Source organism: Leopardus geoffroyi, chromosome C1 (assembly GCF_018350155.1).
Source record: "Leopardus geoffroyi isolate Oge1 chromosome C1, O.geoffroyi_Oge1_pat1.0, whole genome shotgun sequence".
Taxonomy (NCBI): domain Eukaryota; kingdom Metazoa; phylum Chordata; class Mammalia; order Carnivora; family Felidae; genus Leopardus; species Leopardus geoffroyi.
Window position 1 is genome coordinate 65,339,800 of NC_059328.1, and position 21,194 is coordinate 65,360,993.

General features: G+C 36.0%; 1 protein-coding gene and 1 long non-coding RNA gene across 11 annotated transcripts in view; one reads left to right on the forward strand and one right to left on the reverse strand.

Moving 5' to 3' along the window:
- Positions 1-21,194, forward strand: part of NEXN (nexilin F-actin binding protein) — a 54,193-nt gene that overhangs the window by 29,373 nt on the left and 3,626 nt on the right. For 5 of the 10 annotated variants that reach the window (XM_045477954.1, XM_045477952.1, XM_045477949.1 and 2 more), the window contains 7 exons: positions 4,290-4,331; positions 5,594-5,791; positions 5,920-6,096; positions 7,338-7,526; positions 11,126-11,323; positions 15,654-15,875; positions 20,804-20,989. In XM_045477954.1, coding sequence (XP_045333910.1) covers positions 4,290-4,331; positions 5,594-5,791; positions 5,920-6,096; positions 7,338-7,526; positions 11,126-11,323; positions 15,654-15,875; positions 20,804-20,989 — 1,212 coding nt within the window. The remainder of the gene's footprint in view (positions 1-4,289; positions 4,332-5,593; positions 5,792-5,919; positions 6,097-7,337; positions 7,527-11,125; positions 11,324-15,653; positions 15,876-20,803; positions 20,990-21,194) is intronic. The other 5 variants (XM_045477957.1, XM_045477951.1, XM_045477958.1 and 2 more) reach the window with 2 other exon arrangements.
- LOC123598105 lies at positions 3,945-14,216 on the reverse strand. Its single transcript, XR_006712394.1, has 2 exons — positions 13,639-14,216; positions 3,945-5,389 (listed from the first exon to the last, which is right to left on the reverse strand). It is a non-coding gene; the product is annotated as an uncharacterized LOC123598105 (long non-coding RNA).

A 21,194-nucleotide genomic window follows, 5' to 3' on the forward strand; every position in this document is an offset into this window, starting at 1 on the left:
AAGAAAAATGACAAAGAAGGCAAAGCATATGCCATGTTTGCATGTCAAAAAAATGTATTTACCCAGACTTTGCAAATAGACACTTCTGTGGCACAAATAACCACTTGTATAGTGGCAAATAATGACATAATGCCAGATGAATTATAGAAAAGAATTGGAATTTCCTATATTTTATTACTTTGTACATCTATATCTAAAGAAAGGATGGTATGTACTTTACCTCTGACATCTCCAGTCATCAAAGATGAGAATTCATTTTGCAGTGTAAGTTCACCCAGGAATATAAATATAAGTGAGTATTACAGATTATGCATTGTCAAATATAAAATATGTCAGTGTATGTAGTTATATTTACAATATAAATTATAAAATATGGTAATAAAATATGTAATTAAAATATATGGTATTTGGCAGCAAGTTCTGTACATGGGTTTAGTCTACTTATATTAAGTCTTATCAACTTTTTCAAAAAAGCACTGATTACTCACTAGACTTTAAGACCCACTACAACCCCAAGAACTGAATATACAGTGGTTTCTCAAAGAAAAATGACGTGTATGTTGAAGGAGGTGTGTTTGAATATGATGAAGACATGGGATACTCAGAGAGAGAGGGAGACAAAGTATCATGAAAAAGAACCACTTCTTTTAGTAACTCCAGAAACTACATGGCAGGGTGCCATAGAATCCTGATTAATGAAAATTTTGATCCATTACATTATTTGAGAATATGTAGGTAGAGCAAAATAAACTATTAATAGTAATTTATCTTTCAAATATGGAAAGTCCAATTTTAAAAATTAAGTACATTTTCTGCACAAATCTAATAAAAGTGAATCTGTCTTTGAATATAAGAAGTATGACATAGGTAATCAAGAAAAATTTGTTTTTGTTTTTTAGTAGGCTCCACACTCAGTGTGGAGCCCAATACAGGGCTTGAACTAACAACTTTGAGATCAAAACCTGATCTGAGATCGAGTCAGATGCTTAACCAACTGAGCCTCCCAGGTGCCCTAAGAAAAGTCTTAATGTTGGGGCACCTGGCTGGCTCAGTTGGTGGAGCATGAGACTCTTGATCTTGAGGTCGTGAGTTCAAGGCCCACTTTGGGGGTAGAGTTTACTAAGGAAAAAAAGTCTTAATGTTAATTTGAAAAATCCACTTGTACAAGTCCATATTCAAGACTGCTTTAGAAGGGATTCTTGAGTCAGGAGAACTACCAGATTCTAGGATCTTATGATGAATTAAAAATGAGTATATTTTGTATACTGGATGTTAGAACCAAAGACCAGTAAAATTTGGGGGAGAATCTTAAAAAAATTTTTTTTCTTTGTTTTGAGAGAGAGAGAGAGAGGGAGAGCACATACACAGGGGAGGGGCAGATAAAGAGGGGCAGAGGATCTGAAGCGGGCTTTGTGCTGACAGCAGAGAGCCCTATGTGAGGCTTGAACTCATGACCTGAGCCGAAGTCAGATGCTTAACTGACTGAGCCACCCAGGTACCCCTTAATTTAGTATAATCTGGTTATCTTTGAGGATATCCTGATGGGCAAGGTTAACATCTATCAATTTAGAAAAAGAGAAATTGTTGATAGGGGACTGTGATGTTGAAAATAAAGGGAGTGGTGCCTGGGTGGCTCAGGCGGTTAAGCGTCTGACTCTTGGTTTTTGGCTCAGGTTATGATCTCACGGTTCATGAGTTTGAGCCCTGCATCCAGCTCTGTGCTGATGGTGCAGAGCCTGCTTGGGATCCTCTCTCTCTGCCCCTCTTCTACTTGTGCTCTGTCTCGTGCGCACGCTCTCACTCTCAAAAAAATAAAAAAATAAAACTTAAGGAAAAGAAAAGAAAGGGGAGAAAAGGAAGTTGCTTTGGGAAGGAGCAAAAGGAGTTTCCTTTTCATAATCAAAAGAAATAGTTGGGAAGCAGCTCTTCAATGGTAGCTTCTGACAGCAAACACTATAACAAAACTGCATATCTCAGTTCTCTGTGAATGTACTGACACCATGGCCACTTAGACAAATTCATCTTTTCCTTTGCTGAAACCCAATGGAAAAAAAATCCTGTCTTCTGTTAAAGTTTTGGTAATGGCTTAAAATGAGCAAAGAAGAAAGCATACAAAAACAAAACAAAGAAAAGCCACTCCAAATATAATTTATTATTTTACCATAAGCTAATAAAAATCTGAGAAGGTTCTAGTAAAAGAAATTTGGGGCACCTTGGGTGGCTCGGTTGGTTAAGGGTCTGACTCTTGATTTCGGCTCAGGTCATGATCTAATGTTTTGTGGGTTCCAGCCCCGTGTTGGGCTCTGTGCTGATGGTGTGGAGCCTGCTTGGGATTCTCTCTCTCCCTCTCTCAAAATAAATAAGCCTAAAAAAAATTAGAATTTACCTTCCCTGTACTTTCAATGTCTGGTTTCTTACCATATCTCTTAGAACTTTTTATTGAGAGACAAATGTGATTTGTGAAGGAATTGTTAGCCTTCCTTTGAAGGGAAATAGTTTTTTAAGTTTGTTTATTTTTAAGTAATCTCTACACCCAGTGTGGGGCTCAAACTCATGACCCTGAGATCAAGAGTCACATGCTCTTCCAACAGAGCCAGCCAGGCACCCCTGAAGGGAAATAAATTTGTAATTATTTTATATATATATAAATGTATATATATAAACATATTTATAAATATATATAAATATATTATTATTATTATTATTATCATTATTATTAAGTTTTTCTTAGACGGGTGCCTGGGTGACTCAGTCGGTTGAGCTTCCGACTGTGGCTCAGGTCATGATCTCATGGTTCGTGGGTTAGAGCTCCGCATTGGGCTCTGTGCTGACAGCTCAGAACCTGGAGTCTGCTTTGGATTCTGTGTCTCCCTCTCTCTCTGCCCCTCCCCTGCTTGTGCTCTGTCTCTGTCTCTCTCAAAAATAAATAAACATTAAAAACAATTTTTTTAATAAAATAAATTTTTTTCTTAGCTAATGTTTTTAAAAAGCAGGATTTTTTTCATCATTCAATAAAACTTTCACCATTTACACAGTAAGTCCCAAAGCATAGTAAGTCACAGTAAGTAAGTCTGCAAAACAAATTATTCCAAGCAAAACTTAATACAAATATTAAAATATAAAATAGATATGTTATTATATAAAATAGATATTTATTTATATAAAATAATTTATATAAAATATAAAAATATATTTATTTATATAAGATATTTTATTTATATAAAATAATTTATATAAAATATATGAAATAGATAAATTATTTCTTTGGAATTTATTTTTCAAAAAATTTGGTATCTTAATAAAATGTATTAATTCTCCTGTGACAGAGAATATAGAAAAGGGAAATGGAATGATGAATAGGGTCTTAGCCAGAATTCTCTTAGTCTGTATAAGGAACAAACTACTTCCAGACTCTTTCACTGATGTTAAAAATAATAAATGTTAAATAATGTTAAATGTTAAAAAATGTTAAATAATAATGTTAAAAATTAATTTAACATTAAAAAATGTTAAAATAATAAAATCTGAATGTTTACTTTCTAACTTCTCTCATTTTACCATTCCTTATGTTTCCTTTTCCTGACATCTCAAACATTGCATTATTTAAATCACCTGTCTTCCTTTTCATTTCTCAATCTGTTACATACATTAGCCTGCTCCTCAAGCTAACCTAATGGTGTTTCTTACGAGTAAAGCCAAATTGAGAACCCCTTCTATTGAATGAGGGTCTTTCCTTCCTAGATGTGGTCAAAATATAAACAATAATATCTACCAGAATTCTCCCTTCTAAACTAGCCATGTGAAAGCTGGTGTACTGCACTGTATTATTGTATCAGTTATATTCTGCCATGTATTTATATTGTAAAATATAGTCATAATTATTTGATTACCAATGATAGGTTTGGCTAGGGCAGAGACATAGAATGAAGAAATGTTTCTGTATCTCAGTTTAAGTTACTAATTTAATTAATAATTGCTGCTTGTAAGCTTACAGACAGGTCATAACAGTTTGGTCCATTCACATTACAGAATTACAAAGGTAGGCTTTATCTTAATTTTTCTTAATATACAATTCCCCATATATTGATTTTGATGTCAAAATATAAAAATGAATATAAGGTTTAATCTCCACATAAAAGGACTAATTTGCAGCAAAATAAAAATATTTTTAAAATTATGCATTTGAAAATTTACTATAAGTCACAACTAAATTACTTTTCAATTGTATGTTTAAAAACAAAAAGCAGAAATTCAATGTAATGTAATGATATGAAATTCTCATTCAATAGATTGAGGACATAAACAATACGGGAACTGAATCAGCATCAGAGGTAAATGGACATTTCCTTTAATGAAACATTCACCTAAAATTATCTGACTCACAAATAGTCTTTTAAAAAATTAAAAGCATTTCTATTCTTATTTCTATAGCAACAACAAAAGGACAAACATATTTTACAAAGCAAGATCATACTTTTTCACTTTCTCAAATATTATAGCTTAGTGTCTTAAAAGTATGTTTTTGCTTTCATGGTTAGAGACACAACTCTCAGCTTGAAATACTCTGCCAAGACTTTGTATTTCTTGAACTGTTAATAATAGTTGAGACTGTTGAAAGGTAACATTTTCAAAAAGCAGGGTTTTTTTCATCATTTGTCTTCTTTCCTCAGAGTTCCTGATAGTTTTTATTATCACATACTAGTAGAAAGTACAGTATATAGCACCATGAAGTAATGTTCCACAACCACAGAAATTTTAGTTAATCCCTTTTTATCTAACAGAGAAAGTTAAACATCAGTCAATTTGATGGTGTGCCTAAAACTACAGCCACATAAAGTGGAAGCAGTTCTGTTTTAGCGGCATGTGTTGCATATTATAATTCACTTTATTTTTGAAAAAAGTTCAGAGTGATGTAACAATAGATTATGTAATGGAACTAATTAAAATGAATTTGAAAAACAACAAATTTAAAAATATTTTACTAAGACCAAATGCCAATGAGTTTTGTCTATAAGTATTTTATACTTATTTTGTCTGTAAGTATTTTGTCTGTAAGTGTTTTATAAAAACAATACAATATTGTTTTCCCTCACAAAATATTAGTTAAGTATTTTAAAACTTGCATGGAGAAAAAATCATATGGAAAGACTTTCTGTGTGTGTTTAAACTGAATCTATCCACCATCAAATTGATGTAGAGTATACTCACATGCACATTACCTTTTGTGGAACTAGTGCACGGACAGTTAAATTCAGATAATGTCATGCAGTTTTATCCAAACAGCTGTATTAACATCACCTTCTAGGAAAGAAGATGCTCCTTGAACCTTCTCATCCATGGATTTCAAAGATTAACTCAATGTGCAGAGAAAGAGCTATTGAATAGAAATCTGTAAAAAAAAAAAAAAAGTATATATATATATATATACACACACATAGATATAGATATATATAGATATAGATACATATATAAATTTTTGTTCTTCATAACATTGATGGCCATGTAACAAAATTCACCAATAATGGAGGTAAATCCTGTGAAACCTAAATTTTGGTTAGGAAGAAACATGCTAATTATCTATTTTATAAATTAGGAAGGAGATGATTCACTACTTGTAACAGTGGTACCTGTCAGATCACACAAAACTTCTGGAAAGATAAGAAAGAATTTCGAGGATCTAGAAAAAGAACGAGAAGAAAAAGAAAGGGTCAAGTATGAAGAAGATAAAAGAATAAGATATGAAGAACAACGGCGATCTCTCAAGGAAGCAAAGTGTCTTTCCTTGGTCATGGTAATTAATTAATTAATTTATTTATTATTTATTTATTTATTTATTTATTGGAACAAATCAAAGCAGCTAAGTTGGTTAGCACCATTTCCTTTTATAATTAACAGTTGTGTTTTCACAATGTTTCTTAGGATGATGAACTAGAAAGTGAGGCAAGAAAAGACTCCATATCTCCTGGAAAATTGAAACTAACTTTTGAAGAATTGGAAAGACAAAGACAAGAAAACCGAAGGAAGCAAGCTGAAGAGGAAGCACGACAACGTTTAGAAGAAGAGAAGCGTGCTTTTGAAGAAGCAAGGCGGCAAATGGTAAAACATATATGTAACACACACACACACACACACACACACACACACACATTTTTCAAGATTTTTTTTTCATATTTAAAACATTTTTTTTTCAATATATGAAGTTTATTGTCAAATTAGTTTCCATACAACACCCAGTGCTCATCCCAAAAGGTGCCCTCCTCAATACCCATCACCCACCCTCCCCTCCCTCCCACCCCCCATCAACCCTCAGTTTGTTCTCAGTTTTTAAGAGTCTCTTATGCTTTGGCTCTCTCCCACTCTAACCTCTTTTTTTTTTTTTTCCTTCCCCTCCCCCATGGGTTCCTGTTAAGTTTCTCAGGATCCACATAAGAGTGGACACATATGGTATCTGTCTTTCTCTGTATGGCTTATTTCACTTAGCATAACACTCTCCAGTTCCATCCATGTTGCTACAAAGGGCCATATTTCATTCTTTCTAATTGCCACGTAGTACTCCATTGTGTACATAAACCACAATTTCTTTATCCATTCATCAGTTGATGGACATTTAGGCTCTTTCCATAATTTGGCTATTGTTGAGAGTGCTGCTATAAACATTGGGGTACAAGTGCCCCTATGCATCAGTACTCCTGTATCCCTTGGGTAAATTCCTAGCAGTGCTATTGCTGGGTCATAGGGTAGGTCTATTTTTAATTTTTTGAGGAACCTCCACACTGAAGATTTTATTTTTAAGTAATCTCTACTTGAACCCACAACCCTGAGATCAAGAGTAGCATGCTCTACCAACTGAGCCAGCCAGGTACCCCTATAACATATTTTTTTTTACATATAATGACATTATATATATGTATAATGATTATAACATATAAATTATGTATAATAGTTATATAATAAATTTGAGGAAATTCCAGATAAAGATGTACCTTGAACCTCAGTGAGTACATACACATACACATTTTCTGTTTTGTCCTGGGAGAGTTAATATTTAACAGAACTTTTAAATGACCCCTTAACTTTTTTCACACTCCACTTATCTATTTAAAAATTTGACTTTCTTGGGAACTTTTATTTAACTTGAGTACATCTTTGCCTGGAATTTCCTCAAATTTGAATATTTTATCATAAAAGACAATATAAAGGAAGGGAATTTTTGGTCAAATATATTAAGGGTAAGGAAAATGTTCATGTGTGAGGTGGCTGATTCTGTCCCTTTTGAGGTCATTCATTCCTGTCTTTGATGAATCTCAGTTCTTACTAGTGAGTTGTTTCTTGGTTAGGTAAATGAAGAGGAGGAAAACCAAGACACAGAAAAAATTTTAAAAGGGTACCGCCCTGGTAAACTCAAACTCAGCTTTGAAGAAATAGAAAGACAAAGGAGAGAAGATGAAAAAAAGAAAGCAGAAGAAGAAGCCAGAAAGAGAATAGAGGAAGAAAAGAAGGCATTTGCTGAAGCAAGGAGAAGCATGGTAAGACAGAATGTAATTGGGAGAATGCCATTAGGATTCAGCTTTTTAAGCATATGTTAAGACAGGGTGCCTAGCTGCCTCTAGTAGCACATGCAACTCTTCAAGCCCCATGTTGGGTGTAGAGATTACTTAGAAAATTTTTTAAAAATTAAAAAAAAAATTTAAAGAGTATGTTAAGAGAAATAATTAAACTTTGGGGAATACTCTATTATTTCAGGAAAGTTTCAAAAGTAGGGATAGCAAATAAGTTTTTAAAGTCTCCTGTGGCATAAAACCAGTCAGTTAAAGGCGTTTGCTTCAATGTAATGTTGAGAAGGTTCTGATTAAATTGCTATGCCTGGCATAGATGATTGAATATTGTCTTCCTTCTCTGGGAAGGTATGTTTTCCAGAAGTAAGTATCTAAGCAGGGAGTTTCCTACCCTCACCCTTTCTTCTATTCTCTCCATTCTTCTTTCCTTTCCCACATTTCCTCTTTCCCTCCCTCCTTCCTTTCCTTCTTTTGTTTCACTTTCCATTCCATCCAGTATATATTAAATGGTCAAAGCCATTTAATCACAATTATTTAACTCTCCAAAATACTCACCCATCACTTCTGGATATTGCTACCAAACTTAATTCTGTCACAGAGTTACACTCCTTATACGATTTTAATGTTTGTAAAATGTAGTTATCTGACAAACTTTATTTTCAAGCAAGCTGATGTGAATGCTGCATCCCCTTCTTGAAACATTTTCAAAAATTTTATTTTTAAGTAACCTCCACAACCAATATGGGGCTGACACTCACAACCCTAAGATCAAGAGTCATACAGCCCACCGATTGAGCCAGGCAGATGCGCCAAACCATTTTTTTAAGTAGGCTCTACACCCAATATGGGGCTTGACTGAACTCATAACCCTGTGATTAAGAGTTATAGGCTCTACCGACTGAGCCAGCCAGGCACCCCTGACCCTTCTTGAAACATTTTAATTGGCTTCAATTATATGACCTGGTTTTCTTACTATGTCTAAGGGAGCTTCAGGCACATATATCCATCCATGTTTTTATTTGGCATCATCACCAATCCAGATGCTCAAATCAGAAAGTTGGGAGCCTTAAACACTTCCAACCTTCTCATTCATGCCTCACATCCAATCATTCATTAAGTTTTATTCATTCTATCTTCTAAATCACTCTAAAAATCCATCAACTTTCCCCTCATTTCTACTACTATAGTTATCCTTTTCTAGGGCCACCTCTCTCCTCCCAGGTCAATTATCTCTAGCTTCAGACTAACTCCTGTTTAACTTGTTTTCTTGCCTATAATCCATTCTTCCTTGTAAAGCCAAGAGTGATCTTTCTCTCTCTTTTCAAGTAAATTTTATTGTGTTACTGTTTTGCTTAAAAATTTTCCCTTTCTGGGGCATCTGGGTGGCTCAGTTGGTAGAGTATCTGACTCTCGATCTCAGGGTTGTGAGTTCAAGCCCCACATTGGATGTAGTGCCTACTTAAAAAAAAAAGGAAAAGAAAAAGAAAGGAGTGCCTGGGTGGCTCAGTTGGTTAAGCATTCAGCCTCAGCTCAGGATATGATCTTGTGGTCCGTGAGTTTGAGCCCCACATCAGGCTCTGTGCTGACAGCTCAGAGCCTTGAGCCTCTTCAGATTCTGTGTCTCCCTCTCTCTCTGCCCCTCCCCAACTCAAGTTCTATCCCTCTCTCAAAAAATAAATAAACATTAAAAAAAGAAAAAAATTTTCTACTTCCCTTAAGCAAAAATCTAAATTAAAAAAAAAAAAATCTAAAAAATTTTAAAACAAGTTTCTTTATAATATTGCCCTGGTGTATTTTTCCAGCTTCATTTCTTGATTCTTCATCTTTTTTCCAGACATACTAAATTTCTCCCAATTTCTTCAAAATACTGTGCTCTCATCCATCTCTGGACCTTCATTAATGCTAAATGAAACATGTCCCTCTTTCCTTTCCCTATGCTCTAATTCTTTTTCATATATTCTGTCTCCTTTGGGAAGCCTTTCCTGAGAATACAAGTTCCAAAGACATGTTCCTTCTATACATTCTTACAGCATATAGTACTTCCCTGGCATAGCACTAAAGCTGTTTTGTTGTTGCTTACAGCTGCCTTTCTCACTCATGAGGCTGAGACTGTTCATCTGGCATGTGGCACAATGCATTCTAGTGTAACAAATTGCCTATAAATGTTTGCGGAATGTATTAAAACTTTTTTAAAAATTAATTTTTTATTTGTTAAGTAAACTCTACCCCCAACATGGGGCTTGAACTGACAACCCCAAGACCAAGAGTTTCATGCTGTACTGACAGAGTCAGTCAGGTGCCCCTTAAAACTATCTTATATGTATTACAAGGTAATCCTTGATTCACAAATGATTTCTACACAGAAACCCTATAAACCTTGTGAAGGCACTTAATTTTTTGGAGAATAAACAGGTTCAGAAGTGATAGACAAGAAGTAGTTGTAAAGATCAGGAGATCTAGTCCCAGGGTCAAATTTTTAGGCTGAAACTAGTGGAAAAAGTGCAGGGAAAGAAAACTGCATTAAACCCAAACTCTAGTTTCCTAGAGATATTTCTGTATCAGGAAAGGAAAAACTAATTCCTTTATTTATGTTGTTTTCTTATCCAGGGCCATATTTTAATTTTGTATTATAGCTCAGTTAACTAATATATTAGTAAAAATTTGGGGCAATCTTTGAATTGCAAAGTTTCTATTTGCAATTTAGGGATTGCCTTTATTACAGGGAATGCTAATGTAATAATAAAACTGCCATTGGGAGCTTACCATTGGGTGTCAGGCATACTGCTAAGTGTTTCCAAATTTTATTTGATTCTCCTGACAACTGTATGAAAAGTCATCACAAGTGGGGAAACTCACAGAGGCTAGGTAACTTGCCCAAGGTCACAAATAAATGGCAATTAGACATGTAATTCATGAAATTACAAAAAGTCTAAATCATTATTTATAATTTTATTAGACTTTTGAAGTTTTGAATACCACCTTTGCCACTTAATATTTGTGTTGACTTTGGACAAGTTACTTTTCAGTGCCTCAGTTTCCTCATCCATATAAAGTGCTTAGAATTTTACATGGCAGCTCTGAGTAAGTATTAACTATTATTGTTAGCATTAAATACAATAAAATTACAGCATTAAGAGTGATTTTTACCTGATTATGAAGGAATCCTGATGGGTTATTTAATTCATTCAGACAAAACCATGATTTAGCTGCGAAATGCTCATTTTAATCACCAAAATGGAAATTCATTTTACTTCATGTAGAAAGTGTTCTCAGTATTATAAAATCTTAATGTCTAATTTGAATTACTCATAATACAAAGTCAAAGGATTTGTGTTTGTTGGAATGGAGAACAGATGGTCACCGTTTCCTCTGTAGCCACAAAAACACCTTAAATTTTCTAGTATTTTTTACCTTGTTTATTGTTTTATACTTTTGAAGAGATTTAGGTCTTCAAATTTTTAGTTCAGGGTGAAACCTTTTTACTCAAGTAATCAGTTTCTACAAAAAAAAAATCCCCTTTTTAGTATGTGTAATTTTGGAAAGAGTAATAAGAGACTTATTTTAAATAGGTAGTAGATGATGACTTCCCAGAGATGTATAAAACAATTTCTCAAGAATCTCTTACACCGGGAAAACTGGAAATTAATTTTGAAGAATTATTAAAACAAAAAATGGAAGAAGAAAAACGACGAACGGAAGAAGAAAGGAAGCATAAGCTAGAGATGGAAAAACAGGAATTTGAACAACTGAGACAAGAAATGGGAGAGGTGAGATTTTAGGAAATAGCCATTTTTTTTTTCTTCCAAATGTTTATAAATGTGGAAATATCCATTTTTTTCTTCCAAATGTTTATTAATGTAAGTATTTTACATATAGTATCTTACAATAACTTTCTGAGTATTATTATTCACATAAAGGACACTCCTCATACTATGAGGCGCTTGGTACAAGTTTCAGCACAGTTATGTGCGCTTTCTAGCCTGATAGAAGTCTGTTTCTTCCTTACTAATTTAAATCACTTATGATGCAGGGCACCTGGGGGGCTCAGTCAGTTAAGCATCAAGCTTCAGCTCAGGTCATGATCTCATGGTTTGTGGGTTTGGTTCTTGGATTTGAGCCCCATGTTGGGATCCTCTGTCCCCCTCTCTCTGCCCCTCCCCTGCTTGTGCTCTCTCAAAAATGGATAAACATTAAAAAAATAATAAAACAAATGATTGCAAGTGATTACCTTAAGTAAATATTTCTTCCTAAATACCTCACAATTGTGCGGTCACATTATGATTGAGAATTGTTTCCTAAAGTGTTTAATATACTCATTTATGCTTATTTTTCTTGAAACAAACAGAATTAAACTGATTAGTCAAAATAAAATTACAAGAGTACCATGGATACTAGAACATCAGTGTGGCAAGTTTTTGAATAATTTTATTTTACTAAATTAGAAGATAGGACTTTTTATTTATTTATTTATTTTTTTTTTTTAAGGTTTATTTATTTTTGAGACAGAGAGAGACAGAGCATGAATGGGGGAGGGTCAGAGAGAGGGAGACACAGAATCCGAAACAGGCTCAGGCTCTGAGCTGTCAGCACAGAGCCTGACGCGGGGCTCGAACCCACGGACCGCGAGATCATGACCTGAGCCGAAGTCGGCCGCTTAACCGACTGAGCCACCCAGGCGCCCCAGAAGATAGGACTTTGATGTTAAATATTTTAGTATGATTTCTCTAGTACTGAAATGAATTAAAGATATATACAAATATATATGTATATAAATACAGGACTGTACAGGGCCAGCTTCATGGGCAGGCAACTTGTGCCGTCACAGGGCCGTATATGCTCAAATAGGCCATGCATAAGATATAATGCTCTAAGGTTGCCAATCTTGATTTTTATTTATTAAAAAAATTTTTTTTTTAAGTTTTATTTAAGCAATGTCTACACCCAACATGGGGCTTGAACTCATGACCCCAAGATCAAGAGTAACATGCTTTTCTGACTGAGCCAGCTAGGCACCTGGCCAATCGATTTTTAATTAAAAAATTTAATTAAAATAAAATTTAAAAATTAAAATTTTAATAATCTTGTCTTTGAATTTGTAAGTGAAAGCTGACTGGACAGTGGAGTATGTGCTAGAGTTTTAGAGCTTTGGCTCACTCAAACCTTCTTCTGTCCCCTGCCTCCCTATGGTGCATTCTCAGAAGCCCTTTTTCTACCTCCTGGTGCTCTAAGGCCCTGCCTAACCTTTTCCTTCCCACAGCTGCCACCCTGCATCTGGATGGCCAGTTGTGTAGGCAGAAGAGGGGAGGGAAAAAGAGGGGGCCAGCATTCCACTGTCACCCTCGGCTTCTGATGTGGAAGCTCCTGGCAGCAGCATGAGAATTGGGGATGAACATGACTTGGGGTGAGATGAACAGTGGCTGTCCCAGACTAAGACTGGCAATGACACGGCATGTTTGGTGGGCAACTTGATGGGGACTTCTTGCCAGCTTGTGACCTATGCAGACGTTGCAGTCTCTTAGAAGTTACCTTCTTTGTTATGGGTTAAGACAATGGGCCTGTGGGGTTATTTATTTCCTTGCCCTAGCCAATCAAGAGACTATAAATACTATATAAACATATAGGTAATAATAAAGTATCATGAATATGCTGTAGAAAAATATTCCAAGGTCTAGCCTTAAAAGATTTTACTTTTCTTTATAATTTTTTTAATGTGTATTTATTTTTGAGAGACAGAGAGACAGAAACAGAGCATGAGCAGGGGAGGGGCAGAAAGAGAGGGAGACACAGAATCTGAAGCAGGCTCCAGGTTCTGAATGATCCTCACAGGGCCTGATGCAGGGCTGGAACTCCCAAACTGCAAGATCACGCATGACCTGAGCTGAAGTTGGACGCTTAACCGACTGAGCCACCCAGGCACCCCTTGCCTTAAAGTTTTTTAAATGTAATAGCATTTATTTTATAAAGGAAGCTGAAGATGAATCATTTAGGAAAACTTGTAAATTATATTTTAGTACACTGAGATGGATTCTAATTAACATAAGGCAGTATGTAACTGACATTTTGGTGCTACTGAGTGACTTACCCTACTACGTCTGAGTGTTTCCAAGCGAGTAGCACACCAGTTCCACGATCATCTGCACTGCAGCTAATTAGTTCATTTGACCAGAATGACTTGGGAACCACTGTAATATGAGGTATATCACAAATTTGTTAGGTTTCTGGTATCTTAGGAGTTGTCAGTTTGGACCGTCAGAGACCAAAACGTGGAGGGTAGTATAAAGGAATAAATTTTCTCTTTCATCCCTTTGGTTGAACCAAGAAATTAAGCCTCACGTCACATCATCCACTGTGATCCCATCCTTCCCCTCCTTCATTTTCCTTCCCTACTACCCCCGCTCCACACCTAGGACTTTAGGTCTTCTCCAGGAAAAGTGTATCAGGAATAACTGCAATTTTTTAAACCACTTCATACAGTGAGATTAGGGTTTAGTGTAAGAAGTATACAAAGAACTAGGAATAAATTGTGAAAAGCCAAGGGAAACTTGAGTAAAAAGTATTTAAGATAAAATGCTCTAAAGAGGGGTGCCTGGGTGGCTCAGTCAGTTGAGCGTCCGACTTCAGCCCAGATCATGATCTTGCGGTCCGTGGGTTCGAGCCCCACATCGGGCTCTGTGCTGACAGCTCGGAGCCCGGAGCCTGTTTCAGATTCTTTGTCTCCCTCTCTGACCCTCCCTTGTTCATGCTCTGTCTCTCTCTGTCTCAAAAATAAACATTAAAAAAAAAATTAAAAAAAAATGCTCTAAAGAATTGGGAGCCCAATTTTGGTTTGACTCCTTTTCTTTCATGGCAGAATATAAAATAGAGTAAAAGTGATATGTATCAAAATGTAGGGATTTGGCCAGACTGTATTTTAGAAAGGCTTCATTCACTTGAGTATTAAGTGATATTTAACTTTATTAGACTATCATCAAAAAAAAGACAGGAGGAATTTTCGGATACTCTGGCTCTATACAGAGATGAAAAAATCATGTCTAGTGGGTTAAGTGACCAGGCAAAGGCCATACAGTATCAAAGTCAGAACTAGAACTTAGATCTTACCCCCAGTCATGTTCTTTTAATTACAGTTCTTCATCTTCTCCTAAGCAAAAATTTTCCTATAGTTCCTAGTAAAAGTTAATCCTGATATGCATATTCTAGTTATAATAGAGTTATAATGGAATGTTAAATGATGTTTTGAGCCGTAATGAAATATTATCATTATTATGTTTTTGGAGAGGGAAGGCACAAATGAACAAGGGGCAGAGAGAGAGACAGACAGACAGACAGACAGACAGAGAGAAGCAGGGCTCATTGAAGCAAATCTCCTGTTTTTACCTAAAGCGGGGCTCATGCTCACCTGAAGTGGGGCTTAAGGTCACCTGATGTGGGACTTGAACACATGAACCATGAGATCATGACCCAAGCTGAAGTCAGATGCTTAATAACTGAGCCATCCAGGCGCCCATAATGAAATATTTTAAATGTTATCTAAAGTCTTAAATTTGAAGCATTACATTTTTTTAAGTTTATTTTGAGAGAGAGAGAATCCCATGCATGCTCTGTGCTGTCAGTGCAGAGCCCGACATGGGGCTTGAATTCACAAACTGTGACCATGACCTGAGCTGAAATCAAGTCTGATGAGTTTAACTGACTGAGCCACCCAGATGCCCATATGCATTACTTTTAATCAGTAAATTTAGGCATTGTGTTTATGGAGGAGGTTATTTAAACTTTATTTTTGGCTTCAAATAAGAAATTAACACTTTTTGGGAGTGCCTAGGTGCCTCAGTTGGTTGAGCATCCAACTCAATTTTGGCTCCAGTCATGATCTCATGGTTCCTGAGTTTGAGCCCTGTGTTGGGCTCTGCACTGACAGCACAGAACCTGCTTGGGATCCTCTCTCCCTCTCTTTCTGGCCCTCTCTTCGCACACATACTCACTCAACATTATAAACACTAAAACAAACAAATAAACAAAAGAAAAGAAATGAACGCTTTTTGGATGTTTTATTGTACAAACTAATTCTCTGGTGTTTAATATATAAAAATTTTTTTGAAGGAAGAGGAAGAACATGAAACCTTTGAACTGAGTAGGGAATATGAAGAATTAATAAAATTGAAAAGAAGTGGCTCTATTCAAGCTAAAAATTTAAAAAGCAAGTTTGAAAAAATTGGACAACTGTCTGAAAAAGAAATCCAGAAAAAGATAGAAGAAGAACGAGCAAAAAGGAGAGCAATTGACCTTGAAATTAAAGAGCGAGAAGCAGAAAACTTTCATGAGGTATATACTATTTTGTATTTAACAGTCATGGTATAAATGTAACATGGACTTTGAATAAGTTTTGGTACTTACAATTAACCATAGATGTATACGATATTATCTGGGAACTAAGTAGCAAAAGCATATTAAGATCTCAAGAGACTTTGAAAGATTTCCTCACTCTAGCATTGTTCAAAATGGCTGTTATCAGAATTAAAGCCGCTTATTGTGAACATCAGGTAGGTCACTCCGGAAATAACAGTTTAAATGTATTTACTGGCAGAAGTTTTAGTTTGAATCAGTAGAACCAGTGTACATATAACTTAAAAGAAATTCTAGATATTTACTTTCATATTTAAAGATGAGACAAATAAAGCCTAATGATCTCAAAGTCATGCCAATAATTCAGTGGCAGAGCCTAAATTAGAATTGAGATGACATGAATTAGAAGTACCTCCATATGTTAAAAAAGAGGCAATTACTAAATAACCTGTAATGTTCCTTCCAGCTTAAGATCTAGTTCCATGACTATGAGTACTGCTTTAAGTAGGATCTGGAAATTTTTTTTCTGCCAGAATTGCCATTTTATAATACTTAACAGCATTTATGTTCTTCTAACAATGAATTTCCATTAAATATTCAATAAGGTAGGTGTGGGAAGTTGGGAGGGCCTTCAGGGGAGACTGTGAATTAAAAGAATGAAAAAATTATGTGCAAATTCTTTGCACTGTAAGCAATTCATTATTATTAAAGCAAACAGTATAGGAACATCAAAGATAAAGATGAAGATGCACGGGGCGCCTGGGTGGCGCAGTCGGTTAAGCGTCCGACTTCAGCCAGGTCACGATCTCGCGGTCCGTGAGTTTGAGCCCCGCGTCAGGCTCTGGGCTGATGGCTCAGAGCCTGGAGCCTGTTTCTGATTCTGTGTCTCCCTCTCTCTCTGCCCCTCCCCCCGTTCATGCTCTGTCTCTCTCTGTCCCCCAAAAATAAATAAAAGTTGAAAAAAAAAAATTAAAAAAAAAAAAAAAAAGATGAAGATGCAAACGCAGGCAAGATGGTCATGGAAGGTCTTAGATGTTAAGGAACTTTGTTTTATTGTTCATTGAAGGAATCTTTAAAACATGGAGATATTATCAAATAGGCATCTTTATACCTAGATCATAGTGAAGCTAAAGATGGTTTTAGATTCATGCATTAAAAAATTATTTGAATGGCTATTATGTTCCAGGAACTGTTCTGGATACTGGGAGTACACTGAATAAACCTGCAGTCCTTGCTCAGTAGTGTTTAGAATCTAACAGGTAGGGAGGATGGAAAACAATTACTGAGTAGTAAGTAAGAGCTATGGAAATTAACAAAGTAGGATACTACTTTTTGTACAGGGTGGTCAGAGGCCTGATGAGGAACTTGAACTAGAAGTCAAATAGAGAAAATAGATAAATGTGTAGGATATGAAACTTGAGAAGACTCGGGGAAGGTGGTAGAGATGAGGAGAGGGAAAGAATGAATTGAAGTGGGTATACACGAACAAAAGTAATATGGGAATAGAGTTTGGAAGGAAATCATAAGCTATTTTAGACAAATGGAGATGCTGTGGAACATCAGGTATTCATCAGTGAAGCTGATTTGCATTTGAACTCTGTGTGATGCACACTAAACCTTAAGGTTTACTGTCACTGCTAGAAGCAAATGCTATTGCTAACATCTATGCTGGGCCTGGTGTTCAGTCTTGGGTTCATGTAAGTGAATATAATATGCCCTCAAAAAGTTCAGCCTAATGAGATGTATGAAAATAATTATAACTTAAGTGCTAAAATAGGAGTTGTATATTTAATGTTGTAGGGTCAAATAGGATGGACTCAGTATTCCTAGAAGTTTCACAGGGCTGAGAAAATGGCATTTAAGCAAAGTGTGAAGGTTAACTAGAACTTGCAGTTAAAGAGGGGAAACATTCCAGATTGGAGACAGGAGTCCGTTTACAGCCTTTACATAAAGGTTGTGAAAATGTGTCTGGGGAATGGAAAATTTGTTCAAAGGCATGGTTCATAGAATAATGGGTAATAGAATAAAGTTGTAAAAGTAGTGGCTAGTTGGTACTGGGTCTTTTTAACCTTGCAGGGACTATGATTTGGGAACAATGTTAGTAATCATTTTAGGACAGAATAATAAAAAGCTTCTGTTTTTAAAGAAATCTGGTATCAGAGAGAATGAAGAAGAAAGGAATAGGGCATTAAGTTGGGATCCAGGGATAAAAATGGACCCAACTTTTAACCAAACTGGGTAACAGGCTGTTTATGGGCAGGTGGTTACTGAGAAGCCCAGCCCAACATTAAGATTACCAGAGAAACTAACTAGATGATACTACAGAGAATTCAGTCTGGAGATGGTAGGATGAATAGTTTTGGACACATGAAGTTTGAACTATATTGGGATAAGATAAAAGCAGTCTGAAACATAGGTACTGAGTTCAGGCAAGAGACTGGAATTATATAGATTGTAACTATCATAAATAGTATTTAAACATATCAGAGTAAAGCTATATTTAAAGGGTTAATAGTTGGAAGGTGAATAGTAAAACTGGAGAACACCAACATTTAATAGTTGGCCACAAGAGCAGTTTTTACAGAAATGTATCATGGAAGCTAAAGTTCAGTCAGCATGCACTTGCTCACCTTATTGTTGTTAAAGGTAGTGAAACCTCAGAGTGGTCATACCTAGTCCTACAAGATATTTAGGGAAGATTAAAAATGAGATAGATGACTTACTGTTTTATTGCTATTACTGGCTCTTCTGTATGAAAGGACAGATTAGGACATGTCTGATTTCCTGGAATCCCTGAGGATATCCTCACTGATTGTGAAGGATGCTGACATCCTTTCTATCTTCTCTCTAGATTAAGGTCAGAGATACCCTTTAAAAACTTGTTGGCATAGTTTTGCCATGGAGTGCAATCAACTTCCAGCATAAGACTCCCTTTGCACTTATCTGGTAATATTATGTTTTCCTCCTTTAAAAATCTGTGTTCAGGGCGCCTGGGTAGCTCAGTCGGTTGACTATCTGACTTTGGCTCGCTCAGGTTATGATCTTGCAGTTAGGGAGTTCAAGCCCTGGGACAGGTTGTGCTGACAGCTCAGAGCCTGGAGCCTGCTTTGAATACTTGTGTCTCCCTCTCTGCCCCTCCCCTGCTTGTGCTCTTTCTCTCAAAAAGGGGTGCCTGGGTGGCTCAGTGAAGTGTTTGCCTTTGGCTCAGGTCATGATCTATCTATTTGTGGGTTTAAGCCCTGCATCAGGCTCTGTGCTGACGGCTCAGAGCCTAGACCCTGCTTTGGATTCTGTGTCCACCTCCCCCACCCCCACTCTTTCTCTTGCTTTCAAAAATGAATAAACATTATAAAATTTTAATTAAAAAATAAAAATGTCTGTGTTCAACATGGCTTGTTTGTATTCCAGACATCTTTCAAGGTAACCTCATCCATATAACCTCCCCTAATCCGAGAATCCCACAGCTCCTTGTAGCCTTAATCCATACCACCCATTTAAATCACTTATAGTGTTTGACTTTCTAGTTTTCCAAGTAAGGCATACTCCAAAACCATTCTCGTCTCTTTTATCTCAAGTTCACTACCCAATTGTGTTTCCTTTAATATTCATGTGGTAGGTATCAATACCCTAAGAATGCACCAAACCAATGTTTAACATGTCTTTTAGCCTTTTTAGTAATAAAACCACAGCAACATCATTCATATTAGCAACTAACTGTAGTCCTGCATTGTGTTTATTAATAGGCATTAGGTTTATCATTTCAAACTGAAACACTGGTATTAATGGCAGGAGTACTAGAATTTACCCATTAGCTATTTGGTTGTGTCTGATGTTCTAGGATTTTCCAACATTAAATAAAAATCTAATTCCAGAAAACAAGAAAAACTATCCAATTCCTTCTACATTCATTGGAATGGAGTACAATACCTCAAACTGATGTAAAACATCCACACACCAAGATTTTTTCTTACACAGGCAATTACTTCAAAGCTTGTTTCAAAATTTCCTAACTTTAGTTGGATGTGGTACACTGAGGCAATGTCTTCATAGTACTGTGAAATATAAATGGTGAGATTTCCACACATAAAAGTCTAGGTAGTTTAGAAACCAAGAGTCCACTACAGCTAAAGTACTTCAGAAACCCTGAATTAACTGTACCTACAACCCACTATACTAAAACTGCCCTCAAAGGCCACCAGTGACCCCATCATCACCAAATTGTTGTATACACTCACACTATTTAACAATTGAAACTCTGCTCTTAAATTACTCCTTAATTATTTCCATAGCTCCCAACTCTCACCCTATATAGAGGACTAACCATATACTTCAATGATTTCCTCCACGTTCCAGCCAATGCCTCTTTCAGTAGTTGTCTTCCATTTATTCTGTGAACACTCTGTCATTTGACCATCAATAAATTTTGTTGGATGGAATTCATCTCAAAGACAATTACTAGCTTAAGAAGGATGGGGAAGAAAATCACAAAGTGGGAAGTAATGGAAATTGCACTTTCTATTATATAGCAGAGTGAAGAATGATGGACAATCTTGTGACAAGAAGTATTTTAAGTTAACAATGTATAACATCCCTACCCTTTTCTGTTATTCAGTATTATCAGCTAGCACAAAGAATTGGTTGAGCAAATAACACCCTGGGACTGCAATGACATTGTAGCTTTACACTGGGAGAAAAGGATTCTAATTGTCAAGAGAATGTTTCATAAATGAAACTTTCATTTTTCTCAAATTAGGGGATAGTGAAAATCTACATGGCTGCAGTATAGCACAAATAAACCAAACATGGTATATTTTGTGTCCATAAATGACATCTTCAGAAGTACTGCTTTAGTTCTTGTTGGTTTCTAGAAAATATGCAATTACTATTCTTGGCCCACTTTCATAAAGGAAGAAGATGTTGATGTCAAGCCTGCAAAAAAAAGTGAGGCTCCATTTACTCATAAAGTGAATATGAAAGCTAGATTTGAACAAATGGCTAAGGCAAGAGAAGAAGAGGAACAAAGAAGAATTGAAGAACAAAAGTTACTACGCATGCAGTTTGAACAAAAGGAAATTGATGCAGCACTACAAAAGGTACCAGGCTTACATGTCCTTTATTTTTCAAAGATGTTCTTGAAATTTTATGGGGGATTAGGAAAAAAAATTTTGGGAGGACGCAAGTCAGCGAGGGGATGAGAAAGAGAATCCCACGAGGGGCCTGGCAAGGTGGGGGGAAGGGGAGAGAAGAGAAAGTGAGGGAGGAGTGGGGTTCAAACTCAATCAATGTGGGACTAAACTC